General features: G+C 39.7%; 1 protein-coding gene across 1 annotated transcript; it reads right to left on the bottom strand.

Annotated features, from left to right (window-relative positions):
* Positions 1-9,262: 9,262 nt before the first annotated feature.
* LOC132983767 (apolipoprotein A-I-like) lies at positions 9,263-10,743 on the bottom strand. Its single transcript, XM_061050223.1, has 4 exons — positions 10,639-10,743; positions 10,477-10,528; positions 10,211-10,361; positions 9,263-10,109 (listed from the first exon to the last, which is right to left on the bottom strand). Exons 1-4 carry the CDS (start codon positions 10,702-10,704, stop codon positions 9,533-9,535), a joined length of 846 nt encoding a protein of 281 aa, XP_060906206.1. The 5' UTR covers positions 10,705-10,743; the 3' UTR covers positions 9,263-9,532.
* Positions 10,744-14,816: the final 4,073 nt, after the last annotated feature.

The raw sequence follows: 14,816 nt of genomic DNA, 5'->3' as shown, positions 1-14,816 counted from the left end.
TTTTTCACCGCTAAAGCAACAGCATACAACAAACAACAAACTCACTTAAAGCCCCACTGATTAAACATTGTAACAGCATTTCCCTCAAGGCCCAAGCAACAATTTTGCATACTGTTGTGTAGCAGATAATCCGGTTTAATTCCCCTCAAATAATATAAAGAATAAGTCAGCAATGCACATATGTCATAAAAGACACTCAGTCCTCATGCTTCAAAGGGTGACTGTAATTAATGTGAAGTAATAATTCAGTTTCATGTTGGTGTTTGCAGACCTCAGGTGAGACGTTGTTGCTTATGTGCTTTGCAAAACAAGCCCCTCAACCAGTCAGTCATGTTTTTGTGTAAACAGTTACACTAACATCAGTATGCTCTGCTCGCCTGCTGGTTTGTTAATGAAGAAGGTTGTGGTAGAACCATTTTAAAAAAAAAAATTTTTTGCAGGAAGGTGATTTTTAACCTAGTTTTGATCTATTCATTCAAATTTCTAAATAAATGTATTTTGTGGCTGATACATATGTGTCTGAGGCAACTGGGTAAGTTGCCCTCAGTGTCCTTTCAAACAAATGAATCCACATACCAGCTTAAGAAACACAATGGAGGAAAGACAGAGTGTGTGATGACATTTTTCACTCAATGCCCGTTTGTTTGACTCCATAATGGAAGGAATTACGGTGACAGATCAATGTCTTAAACTTTGACTCAAAGAAGACCTCAGGGTTTGACAAGCAGGTGGTGTTGAGATTTTATCAGTGTTAGTGAAATGGCTCTAGAGAATTGTTGTGCTGTATGCTGAAGGGTCACTCCCACCAACAGACAGACTGAAGAATATCTACTGCATTGATTGACATGGAATTTTGTACTGATAACCATAGTATTAGAGAGCATGACAAAGTCGCTTGTAATAAACCTGACAAAGGTGCTTAATTACAGGAAGTATGCTCGTAATAAATACCTGACACCATCAATAACAATCATTGAATCAAATTGGAGAATCCTAGTGTACAGCTCTGAATTTATTTGCAAAAGAAGAAGATATATTTTAGTAAGCCCTAAGTGTAACTTACATTTTTTCACTTTATTGTTGATACAGGCTACACACATAGAGGCCAGGAATACACACATGCACAAGAAGGATCCTATGGACATTCACTCATGGAGACATGTCAGAGTGAGGGGCTGCAAACAAAAAAGTGTCTGAGCAGTTTGGTGTTCAGTGCCTTGCTCAAGGGCTCCTCGACAGTGCTCAGGAAGTGAACTGGCTACCAGCCAAACTTCCAGACTTGGTCCATAAAGGGACATGAACCGGAGTCCTTCTGGTTTCCAATCCAAGTCCCTGCATTGTGAGCTACTGACCTTTAAAACAACAATAGAATAGAAAGCCTTTACTGTCATTATACAATTGTACATGGAATTAAAAATGCTTCACATTAAAGTGCACAAACATACAGACATCCGTCAGCAGGAGAAGTAGGGTATAGGAGAGGAGGAATGATGAATTGGACCATCGTTGTGTATGTGATGAGGGTGGGAGGATCAGTGCATGTTGAAGTTCAGTGCGGTTATGGCTCTGGGGAAGAAACTGTCTTTAAATCTGTTTGTGCATGTCCTGGTGGACCTGTAGCGCCTGCCACAGGGAAAGAGGTTGCTCTGTTCAGGCAGCGGGAGTTGTAAGTGTCCGTCAGGGAGGGGAGAGTGCAGCGGATCAAACTTCTGTGCGGTGTCTGCGAAGACCCTTCCTGTCTGCTTTAGTGCAGCTGGCGTACTAAAAAAATTAAATTTATGGATTGTGTAGCAGCCATTTTCTAGTTATTTGTTATTTTGCATTTGTTTTGTTTGTAAACACCAACGGGCAGTGGGCGCCTTGCCAAGCACATGGGTTGATTAGGAACCCTTTAAATGTTCCAGGTGTTGGGTGATGCACCAGGAAGCGACACAGGTTTTTTTTTTATCATGTCAATGAGACTGGTGAATGTGATGCAGTAGGAAATGTTTGTACGTCATTATCTAAATGAAATGAAGAAACAAGAGATTCCCGACTGGACATTGAACTTATTGCCTGCATAAGACTGGAACGGTGCATCAGTGGCCTGTTTGTTGAATTTCTGTGGTTTGTTTATAATTCTATCTTAATTTGTTTTTTAGACAAATAGCCACAATATATGTAGTTTTTACAAATCATTTAATTTATATTATACAACTGAAAAGTGTCATTCACAGCATTTGACATTGTTTTTGCACACCTCAGAGGATGTTGCACAGAAAAACTGGTAAAAGTGGCTGTTAGAGCTAAACTTACATCATACACTCATTTTCCACTGAACCGTCAGGTTTGGTAAGAAGTCAAGTTGCTGACAGAACAAGTTCAAGAATTTTAGCCTTCAAAAAAAGCCCTCAATCTGTAAATCCTCAAGAATTTAACAAGTCAGTTTCATCTGTGATTGGCGCCTTGAGCATTTGTCCATGAAAGAAGGTCATTGAAAGAATGTATAACCTCAATAAATCACACTGACTGTAAAACAAGTTGCTCATCCAGAAGTGTAATATTTTGCCTATAGGTGCTGTCAGGCATTTGACTAAAAGAGAGACAATTTATTGTTAGAAAAATCAATAGGTGCAGCCCTCATAACGGCTGACTGACTTGTGGCTGCTTCCAATAGGGAGATCAGGTGCATATATTGCAAAACAGCAATAGTCTGAGAGTTGTTGGTGCATACAGTATCTGTCACCATAAAGAGACAAATCTCCCACATAGGACGATTGGAGACAAATGACTCTCAGTGCAGACGATGATGGATGAACGGTGGTTGTTCTGTTTCCCATGCTGAATGACATGGTAGGGGTGTACATGTTATTTTTGAAAACAGGCTTTTGCACATTTTTTGTCAGACCCACTAATCTTTCAGCAAATTCTTTCATATTTTCTCTCCTCTTTACATTTGTCTGTCAGCTGCATCTCGTGCAGCTGGTTTAGACAGGTTTCAATAATCTTTCTGCATCAGAGTCACATGGTTCAAGTAGCATCTGAGATGTTTTGTTGAAGACGTCTGTGTGTTATCTTGATTTATAAAAGAAAGAAGACACGAGTGCCAGTCACGATATGGAGCTCCTTGCCAACGACAATGTGTATACACATACAAAATAATTCACCTAAATAATAACCTGAATAGTCATGCATAGTCATAGAAAAGCCCATTCCAAACAGCCTGCATGAAGACAAAAGGATTTCTCACGTCATCAGAAGTTTTCACACCACATGTTTTGACATAAAGACGAGAAACATTCACTTTGTACTTTCCCATTGTACGGCATCTACCTGTGTGATCTCTCACTGTGAGGCAACAGTGCACCAGCCCAGAACGACTTGATATTCTCTGGAAATGGAAAATAACTTAATTTGTAATTGACACAATCAGAGGCTTGACTGCAGTAAAGCAACTGTACGTGTGATTTACCAATTTAACAAGTGTATAAAGAGGATTTAGTGTTGATCTACTTTTTCAGCTGATTGTTACCTTTCAGCCTCCTTTTCTGTGATTTTTCTGGTGTAAACCTGTAGCTCAGTGTCAGGGTCATCTCCCGTTTTTGCTTCGTACACAAACTGATATTATTTATTTATATATTTGTACAATGTTGAGATATTGACCTTTGTCTGTGCCATATTAAGCAAATATGACAGAATGATCAAAACTGGCATTCTCATTTTATGACTATGTTACAGTTATCGGTTATATTTAATAGACTGTAAATGAAAATCAAAACCACTTCTGTCATGATCTGATATAAAACTCTTAAGATTCATTCTGAATATATACCGATCAAAGACATTAAGCATATGAGAGTCCTTTGTGAATACTTGTTTTTACAGCAATCCTCTGAAACATTTGATCAAATCTAAGTTTTTATGGTCCGACGTGACTGACATAAAAACGTTTTCTGCCACAGGACTGGGACATCTCATCAGTCTCAAACCTGCTTTGAATGTTTAACAGACTGTGACATATACACAGAAGTTCTAACACTCCCTGTGAAGCTCTGCACGTGTTTAAAACTGAAAGATAACCAGTTGCTTCTTCAGATCCTGCTGTTCAATCACATTTTAGAGTTTTAAGATGCTTAAGCTGGCGACAAAACTGATAAAAACGTTCTGCAGCGATTCACCTCTTTTGTCTTGTGTCCAAATTTTGATGTCTTCACAAATATGTTCTTTTATTTTTCGCTTGACAAGAGGTCAATCCTTCTGGATTTTGTGAGTTTTCATTTCAATCTTGTTTGTAAAAACACAAACATTTTACATACATGCTTGACTCTTTAAGAGTTTTGATTGTTATTAAACTAATCAACTTTTTTTACTCCTCACATTTGTGTAGTGCTTTGCTGCTTGGTACCTAATGCAATGCAATGTACATGAAGTGGTGAGACTCAAAATATACTCTTGGGCTTCGGGGTGGTGTAGCACCTTTTTGGGACCCCCTGGAAACCTACCCCACCTTACATTTTCACACATGAGCTCATTTTAATAAGTAGATGTCACTTTTCAAGCCTTGTGTTTGTAAACCAAAGAGCCTTTTTCCTGCCGCCATTGTGCTCTCAAAGTGTCACGCTGCTTGGGGCTGGGAAAACAGCATTTCCTCTTTTTTATGTATGCAGATACATGAGAAACATGACAAATACATGGAATCTTGAATCTTGAAAGTGTTAACAGTTGTTGTTGTCAATGATACAAGACAAAGCAGTGAAACGTAAAATTAAATATTTAGTAAATGTAGTTTTTTTTGCAGTAAAAAGCTTCACAATAAGTATCCTACATGATTCTATCACTCTTAAAAATCTGTTTGTCAGATCAGATCAGAAGTAGTAATAATAATACCTAATACGTGCAGAAGCATACCCATCAACAAAGCATAAGAACCCAGACAACAACAAAACACCACAACAACAAATCAACCCATTAAAAGCACTATATCGATCCCACAGGGACACTACAAGAAAAGTTATAAAAAGGTTTAATGTTAACCTTTGGTCAGCATTCTAACTTTTCATCGTCCCCTGAGGGTACAATAGGTCAACTGTACAAAGACATAAAAAGAACAACCTGAGGTTTGAAAAAGAGGGACAAAAAGCAAGAAAACATAAAATACAAACAAACAATGACCACATAAAAATATAATTTCCAGGGGCATGTTGGTTTATTCAGAAAATAAAACAGAACAAGCAGAATAAAACTGAGGCTGCTAGGAACTCATTAGCATACATCCATGTTCTCAACACAATGGCAAAGTGTTTCCAGTGAACTCAAATGATCACTGTTATTTTATAGCATGTTATTCAATAGCTCATCATTTCTCCTGCCAGGATGTTTTTTTAGCAAACCGTCCACTGTATGAAAAGATCTTTCTATAGAGTTAATGAATTTGACAAGCTGAGTAACTGAATGGATACACTGAGGTATCCTCTAGTCACACTCTGTCAGTGCTCTGTCATAGCCTCACCACCGAGTGGCAGTGCAGCCTTTTCTAATTGCAGAGGGATCACTGATGTTACATTTGGGTTTATAGTGATGCATTTATCATTATGTGCCAATCATTAGTCTAAAGCAGTGGTTCTCAATCTTTTTAGACTGTGTACCACCTCCGAAAATATTTGGCTCTCCAAGTACCACCATTATGGTAGACATTAAAATACACTGTAGGCCTATTTCTACACACATTTAACGCAAGAGGCAAATTAATTCATAAAAATAATATTATTTAATATTGACTGTTGGCAGCCACACTATAGGCCTACTAAGGGCTAGCGCTAGAACTGGCACTTAAACTAACACAACTCTGACATTTGACCAAATCAAAAAAAGTGCAGAACAATAAAAATGACAACTTTATACAAACAACTTGTTTTAGAATATTTAATCTCCAGTGTTTCCCTCATTTATTCATAAAATTGCTGCGTGCCTGAGAGAGCGAGAGGTAGTGGGGGAGAGAGAGAGAGCGCGTGAGAGAGAGTGTAGGCGCGCGCTCTGCAGGCTCCGTACAACCAGAGCCTCTGTATTATAAGTCTACAGAGAGAGAGATAGAGGGAGGGGGAGCGATAAGTTCCACTGTCCGAACATGCATCACAACGGAAGCATCTCCATAAAATGTACAGCTGCTTGCTGCCGATTGTGTACTGAACTCCAATAAATAACAGAATATCTGTTAATGTAGACCTACGGCTGCTTGCTGTTGTTTCAGTACTGAACCATAACAGAATATCAAGGGGAACTTTTCAAAACGTGAGGTGTACTCCTGTTGTTGTTTATGTCTGTGCGCGCGAGCATACATTGAGCAGATTAAAGTTGTTTGTTGCAAAAACTAGATTAATTTAGAGGGGAAAACACATTTGATATTAATACAACCCAATAGATACAAGACAGATAAGAGAAGAGTATGACTCAAAAATTGGCGTTTTATGCTGAACGTTTTTTTTAATATATATATTGTGGAGATTTCTTTGCGTACCACCACAGGGAGGTGGTACGCGTACCATAGTTTGAGAACCACTGGTCTAAAGGCTGTTTAAAGTAAAATACATTTTCCTCACATTCAGGGAAAATTCTGCACATGTCTCATTACCTGAGGATCCCAGCACGATGATGTCACAGCCTGTGTTGTAAGAAATAGTCAGATTATTAACTGTCGTAAAAATAACAATACTACTGTGTAATGACAGTCCATTACAAAAAGTCCACTATTTAAACTGATAGAGCACTACAAATGTCAGTGAAAGTACTAAAGTATGAATAAAATGCTCTGAACGGTAAATGCTCTCATGAACTGTTCCCACCTATATATAACTTTTAATTCATTTACATATATGTTAAAGGTGCACTACGGAGTTTTGGTAAAGAAATGTGAAAGTTGGAGAAATGTACAGATTCTGTGGTGTTCATAACTCTATACACAAACTGTCCTCAGAGGAAAGTTGGGTTCCTGTAACACTGTTTGAAGACAAAATGCTAAGCGAGAAGTTGTGGTGGTGAAACCATAACTCTCCTGGCAGCTTTTTAGCTCCAAACCAGGGACCCATTTTTTTCTTTGAATAAAGTTTGTCTATCATTTAATTCAGAAAATATAGAATAGAATGTTTTCACTTCTTTAACTTTCAAATTTCCCTACCAAATCTACATACTGCACCTTTAATATGTAAGCACCATTTTCCTATTGTAACAGATGTTATAACTTAGATCTAAAATATATCTAGAATTTAAAAATCTTAACTTCAAAGGGAACTCTAAATTTAATAAAGTAAACAATACATTACTGAAGTTGAAATAGTGTCAAGGTTAAGTAAATTGTACTTCAGTGTTTGAGTTAACAGATATACGGTAGTTACTTTAAATCAAAATGAAGAGACCACTACTGTGATACCACCGCCCTGGATTACTGCTATTTCTTTGTGAACTGCAGTTTGCAAAATTCATTCTTGTTTTTCAACTGACTCTTAAACAGTTTGTTTTGCACAACTTTGCAGTCAAAGACTCTAGCAGACACTACCTTCTTTGATGTGTAAAGAAAACCTCCTTATAACAAATAAAAAAAAAACATTTATTGCAGTGCTGTAGTAGTGAGTAGAATTTAAGGCGTTTTCTTCCACGAGACCCTCTTACAAGCCCATATAGGGAACACAAAAGCATTTTGAGAGCAGCCTGAGAGCATTTACGATTACCCGTCTGCAGTACGTGAGACAGCTATCAGCTCATCTCCACAGGCTCCGATCTGCTTATCAAACCAGCAGCAATAGTCTTCTAACAACCTCAATATCTGCATCAAAGCAGCACTGGATCTCTGCCTGATGCTTGCCATTTAAGGCAAGATGTGTCTTGTTCAAAGAAACTACTGCATGTCAAACAACGTCTTCGTCTCTGTGGTCTGTGGTGGAGAGTGAATGGGCAGCCATCGGTTTGAAAACGACCTTTGGGGATCAAGGCCCTAACAATGCCTGTAAGCTCTTCTGACTGATAATACAGCGTGAATAGTCGCTCGCTGTGGCCACACAAGTGCAAATTAGGTATAAAACAGGACAGAGCATGAAATGTGAGATTAGATCTCCAATTGTAATGTCTAACGCAGATTTGCAGTAGTGTGGCTAGATTTGTTTGATTGATTGATTGAATTAAATCTTTATTTCAAACTTACTCTTTTTCTCTCAATAGTATGACTCGGAAATGCAAAAAGAGGAAAGACTGACTTTGTAGGTACTTCAAGTTTAGAAAAAAGAGATAAACTAGACAGTTTCATACAAGAAAGAATGCATATATAAATTGGAATTAGTTTTTGATACTCATCAAATATTTTTTCAAGTCAGGGTTAGTGGAAAACTCATGCAGCCTGTTGACGAGTTTGTGTCGAAACCCTAACTCTAAATCTAAAAAAACAAACAGTATCTGTCAAAACACTGATGTCCCCACAAGGGGACACAGTATATACATATCTTCACAATTACCCTAACACAAACATGTTCAATTCCATTTATCAGTGCTCAGTGTGTGTGTGTGTGTGTGTTCAGTACAGTCAGTGGACTCTGACCCTCCACGTTGGAACCAGCTCTGTAGGGTGGTAAATCCTTCTGTGGTATATTTACTATAATTAGAGGTTGCACAATTTACGTTGGTTTTATGACTTAAACAAGGACCAGCACGGCCAATGAGCTTAGACTGTACATGATGTAGCGTGATGCGGTTTACTGGATCCATACTTCATATTTTTCCTATACAAATCAGCATGAAATAATTATATGGTGGCCAAAGCGCCAAAGTATTTTTTTTATGGAACCTGCAGGGACAAATTCATAACTGCTGTGTCATGTTTGTACCATGTGTCTGTACCCACTTTTCCCATGGCTATTTGTGTGTGTGTGTGTTGAAATTGTGAAGGTGCAGTTTCGTGACAAGTATTGGCTAGCATAAAGGTGGGAACAATAGTCTGCCTCTGGATATAGTGGGAGATGAAACCGTGACAAGAGCTAGGACATGTCAAGACCTGAGAGATGAGAGATGGAGCGAAAACAGTAAATTGCTTGTGGGGGAAAAAGCAGCACATGTAACACACTAGCTTGTGACCAGCAGAAGTGCCTTTGTTATTGTGCAGTTAGAGCTTTGAACTATCAGGATGTCTTGTCATTACATTGTATACGTTGAGATTTCTCATTTAATAAATATAGAACGACATACAGCATCTTGTGTTATTAGATATAAGGATGTACTGTAGGATATACTGCAAAGAAGAAGATTTTTTTCAGATTCACCCATTTATTTAGAAATGGCAAAAAGTTACACTTTACAACTTCACCACAAATATTAAAAAGAAAGTATATACATGTCAAGTGCAAAGGTTTGCACCTTTCAATAAATATTTTGCTGTGGGTATATACCCAGTTAAATCTGCTTTACAGTACAGTAGTATTTCACATATTTAAATTATCTGTCATGCTTCAAACAGAGGCAGACCAAACAAGGCCAGCATCTCGGTCAATGACGGAGCGTGAGGATGGAGGATGACTTAGTTGGCCTCGACAAAAGACTGGTAAAAGGACATGAGCTGGGCCTGCAGGTCCTGGGCGTAGGGGTTCAGCTTTTCCTTCAGGTCTTCAGCGTAGGGGGCCACCATCTGTTTAACCAGGTTTGCTCTCTGAACCAGCTCAAGCTGCACCATGTCTGTCATGGGGGCCACTCTATCCTGGAAGTCCTGCAGGTGCTGGTCCACCTTCTGCTTCAGGTCATCAGTATAAGGCCCCAGCTGAGTCTGCAGCTCCTGCACACTCTGCTCCAGGCTGGCCTTCAGCTCCTCTGTCTTCTGTACCAGGGTGGTCCTCAGGGCCTCTGAGTCAAGGGACTCTGCATAAGGGGCCAGCTCCTGTTTGAGCTGCTCCACTCGCTCCTGGATCTTGGCCTTCATGTCTTCTGTGTAGGGCTCCAGCTTGTCCCTGACAGTACCCAGCTCCTGGGTCAGCACATTTCTCAGTACGTCAGCCTCCTTGGTGATCTTGGTGACCAGGTCTTGTGCTGCGGGGGGGATTCTCTCCTGGAGGGTGACGGCATACTTGCTGGCGATTTCAGCGCTCTCTGCAAGGCGGGCACTGAAGGAAAGTCAAAGTAATATTAGACTATTAGCAGTTTATGTGATGACATACCAATCTTCATCAGCATGTAGCTAATAGCTTTGTGTCACACAACTTACTTGACTTCCTGTCCAAACTGCGATTTCCTGACCATCTGGAGGGTGTCATCAGCTGTCTGGGTGGCTGTGGCAATGTAGTCCCAGAATGCATCAGTCATCACTTCCAGCTGTGGTTTGGGTGCATCAGCATAAAAGAGGTTGGCATTGCAGCCTGTTGGATGGACACAAAAAACACATTGGGAACAGTGCACATTTACAGTCTTTGAATCAGTTGATTGCTCTTAGTTGCAATTTAGTTAGATCAAAGGTACAAGCTTGCAACTTACCAGACAGAACTGCAATGGCTAGCACCAGGAACAACTTCATGACTATGGTTTGCTGAAAAAGGATAATGATCAAGTTAACTCTTGAGCTGCATTAAAAAAGTCAAACCACTTCTGTTATCTTCTAAAGCTAAGATTTGAAATGAAGTGAAGTGTAACGCTCACCTGCTTTAGGCTTGTGTATCTCTGAGCGTTCAGTGCGTTTGTGAGTAAGTCTGAGAGTGCTTCCATAAATACTGACGTCAGATGACAGTTGTAGTCAAGAGCCCAAAGTCCAGGAGTCACTGCCATGTTGTCATAATGGCTCTTTTCCTGTTTGTCCTATCATCGCATGACGGTATAGGCTATGATTCAGACACACAGACATGTTTTTATGGAATTTCCTGAGGCTGGGTGGCTTTTAGGATTTTTCCAAAAAATAAACCAAACTTCCAACACAAGAAGTGTAGCAGTGGATCTCCATTTAAAAGCATTTTTGATATAGCAATTAACTGTCCGCACAGTCCAGTGCTTACAGCCTGAAGATAACACCAGATAACCCCTGTCTGCCAACACCAATGGACTTTGTATTTGGGTCAAGCAATATGAATAAAGTAGCACAAGGCACTAAGATCTTTTATTATGGACAGCTCAGAAATATTGTCACATAATGTAGACTTTTGTCATAACATTCTTTGTACATTCTTAGGAACATTGGGTCTTTGTAATATAGCATTGAGTACAGTCTTTTACCTGCTCTTTAGTAAAGCGTCTCGAGACAACATTTGTTGTGAATTAGCGCTATACCAATAAAGATTGATTGACTAATAAAATAAAATAAGATAAACAAATGTCAAAAGCAATAAACAGTAACAAAGTGAACATAAACTATAACATCAGCTGACATTTTACCCTTGCAAGCATTATTAAGCCTTCTGTAAAGCACTTTGTTTGCACAATGAATGAATGAATTATGATACAAAACCTGAATAAAAACCAAACATACCAACAAACAAAACAAAACAAAAAATATTTTGTTGTCTGAGGACGCAGTCATTTATGTGATCAATATTAGTATTAGTATAAAGGCTATGGTCTAGACATGCCATGTTCATCAAGTGTCTTGAGATAACATTGGTTATGAATTGGTGCTATATCAATAAAGATTTAGCGATTGATTGAATGATTATATAAGTACAGGGTTATTCAACTGGTATCGACATAGACCAGTATGTCTTTGACCCAATTATATTATTGGCCTTTGTACTGGAACACGCACTGAACGTCTGGGTTAGTTTCAGAGTAGCAATAGGATGGGAAAGGACTTCTCTATGAGAAGGTTGCATAAGTAACCACATAACAAAAAAATGGGTATTTCTTATTTTTAAGTTTTGTTGTTAATGGTAGGTTTTTTTCACTTAACTTAAAAAATTAATGTTTTTCAGCCTTTTGGACTGTGGGTTGTTCATTCAAGGAGACAATGATACTGTCTAAAAATTACACTCTTAAAATACCCCATTTAAACATCTAATTTAGCGTTGAGCTTACTGTTATTTATATTACTGCTATATTATTTACTGCTTGGGAATCGGTTTCTATGTTTACAATATTGTCACTGATTGAGTGTAACAAACTTGTTGAATATACTTTAGTGAATACAGATTTGTTGTTATTTAACTGATTGAACTTGACAATTTATGAATCCTGACTATTAGTTATATAACTCATCGAGTTTCTGATTTGTTACTGATTTTATGACAGTACTCTTGTCATGGTTTCACATTTGCATCAAGTAAAAATAACCAAGGTCAGCTGCTTCCTCCAATCAATCAATCAATCAATCAATCAATTTTTATTTGTATAGCGTCAACTCATAACAGGTGTTATCTCGAGACACTTTACAAGAAGCAGGTAAAATACCTTACTCTTTGTCTGTTAACATTACAAAAGAGCAGGTAAAAAGACCTTACTCATTCTTATGTTACAAAAAGCAGGTAAAAGACCTTACTTATTGCTATGTTACAAAGATCCGGCCTATCCATCATGAGCACTTTAGCAAAGCAGCAAAAGTTACAGTGGTAAGAAAAAACTGCCTTATTAAAAGGCAGAAATCTTCGGCTGGATCCCCGGCTCATGACGAAACAGTCTTCACAGGCCTAGACTGCGCCGGGCTTGGAAAGGGATAGGGGGAGAGATGGGATAAGATGCAGGAAGAGGGATAGAGAGCAAGGGGGTGGGGGGAGGTAGACCGTCCATCAGCAATCCGGTGGGGAGGGGAGGGGGTGTGTGTGTGTGTGTGTGTGTGTGGGGGGGGGGGTTGTTCTGGCAGGCCGCCAACCCACGATCCGGTGGGGAGAGGGTAGTGGTGGGGTGGGGGTTGTTCTGGCAAGCCGTCAACCGACGATCTTGAGGAGCCTAAGAGTGCTCAAGAGCTCCCAGGAAAGTAGGTGGTTAGTGACTGAGATTTATAGATAGATACATGCAGTAATATGATGTACTGTATATGCACAGAGAGAGAGAGAGAGAGAGAGAGAGAGAGAGAGAGAGAGAGAGGAGCTCAGGGTGCCAGTTCCCCCGGTAGTCTAAGCCTATAGCAGCATAACTGAGTAACTATCTACGCCAGCACCAGCCCTAACTATAAGATTTATCAAAAAGGAAAGTTTTAAGTCTATTCTTAAAAATACAGACTGTGTCTGCCTCCCGGACCCCGGCTGGAAGGCGGTTCCAGAGGAGAGGAGCCCGATAACTGAAGGCTTTACCCCCCATAGTACACTTGGAGACTGTAGGTACCACCAGCAGGCCTGCACTCCGGGACCGCAACGCTCTCGAGGGACAGTACGGCACTAGTAGCTCCTTCAGGTAAGATGGTGCCTGGCCATTTAGAGCTTTGTAGGTGAGAAGAAGGATCTTGAATTCTATTCTAGACTGTATATGGAGCCAGTGCAGAGAAGCCAGGACAGGATTGATGTGGTCCCATTTCCTGGTTCTGGTCAGTACACGAGCTGCAGCATTCTGGACCAGTTGAAGAGTCTTTAGAGATTTTCCAGAGCACCCTGACAAAAGAGAGTTACAATAATCCAGTCTGGAGGTAACAAATGCATGAACTAGTTTCTCTGCATCACTTTGCGACAGGATATTCCTGATCTTGGATATATTACGAAGGTGAAAGAAGGCTGTTCTTGAAACTTGACTGATGTGAGAGCTAAAAGACATATCTTGATCAAATAGAACTCCTAGAATCCTAACAGTGGTGCTAGATGCCAGGCTGATGTCACTAAGGACAGTCAAATCACTAGAAAAAGTCTCTCTGAGGTTCTTAGGGCCTAGCACAATAACTTCAGTCTTGTCTGAGTTAAGTAGCAAAAAATTTCTGGTCATCCAGGTCCTAACGTCCTTAAGGCACGTTTCTAGCTGACATAACTGACTGGTACCATCGAGCTTCATTGATACATAAAGCTGAGTATCATCTGCATAACAATGAAACTGTATGGAGTGTTTCCTCATAATATTTCCCAGAGGAAGCATATATAATGTAAAAAGAATTGGTCCAAGCACTGAACCTTGTGGGACTCCATGGCAAACTTTAGTGTGCATAGAGGACTCATCATTAACATGTATAAACTGAGATCGGTCTGATAAGTAGGATTCAAACCAACTTAAAGCAGTCCCTGTAATTCCAAGCAAACGCTCCAGTCTGTACAACAGGATCCGATGGTCAATGGTGTCAAAAGCAGCACTAAGATCTAACAAGATGAGCACAGACAGAAGTCCCCTGTCTGAGGCTAGAAGTAGATCGTTTGTAACTCTAACTAGTGCAGTCTCAGTGCTATGGTGAACTCTAAAACCTGACTGGAACTCCTCAAATAAACTGTTGTCATGGAGAAAGTCACACAGCTGTTTAGCTACCACCTTCTCCAGGATCTTCGAGAAAATAGGAAGGTTGGATATAGGCCTGTAATTAGCCAGAGTTCCTGAGTCCAGAGTAGGCTTTTTAAGTAGAGGTTTCATTACCGCTACTTTAAATGCCTGTGGTACATAGCCTGCCAGTAAAGACATATTGATCATATCTAATATGGAGTTGCTAACTAAGGGAAAGACTTCCTTAAACAGCTTGGTTGGGATTGGGTCCAAAATACAGGTTGACGGTTTCGATGCAGAAAAAATGGAATATAGCTCTGAAAGGTCGATTGGAGAAAAACAGTCGAGACTAATATCTGGTCCTGGAACTGTCTCTGCCGTATTAGACGTATCCGCACCAGGTAAGGGCAGGAGGTTACCAATTTTCTCTCTGATGTCTAGAACTTTGTTGTTGAAAAAGCTCAGGAAGTCATTACTGCTGAGGGCTAGAGGAATACAAGGCTCAA

This window comes from Labrus mixtus, chromosome 11 (genome assembly GCF_963584025.1).
Source record: "Labrus mixtus chromosome 11, fLabMix1.1, whole genome shotgun sequence".
Taxonomy (NCBI): domain Eukaryota; kingdom Metazoa; phylum Chordata; class Actinopteri; order Labriformes; family Labridae; genus Labrus; species Labrus mixtus.
Note: the sequence above shows the minus strand (reverse complement) of the source record. Positions and strands in the feature narration are given on the sequence as shown.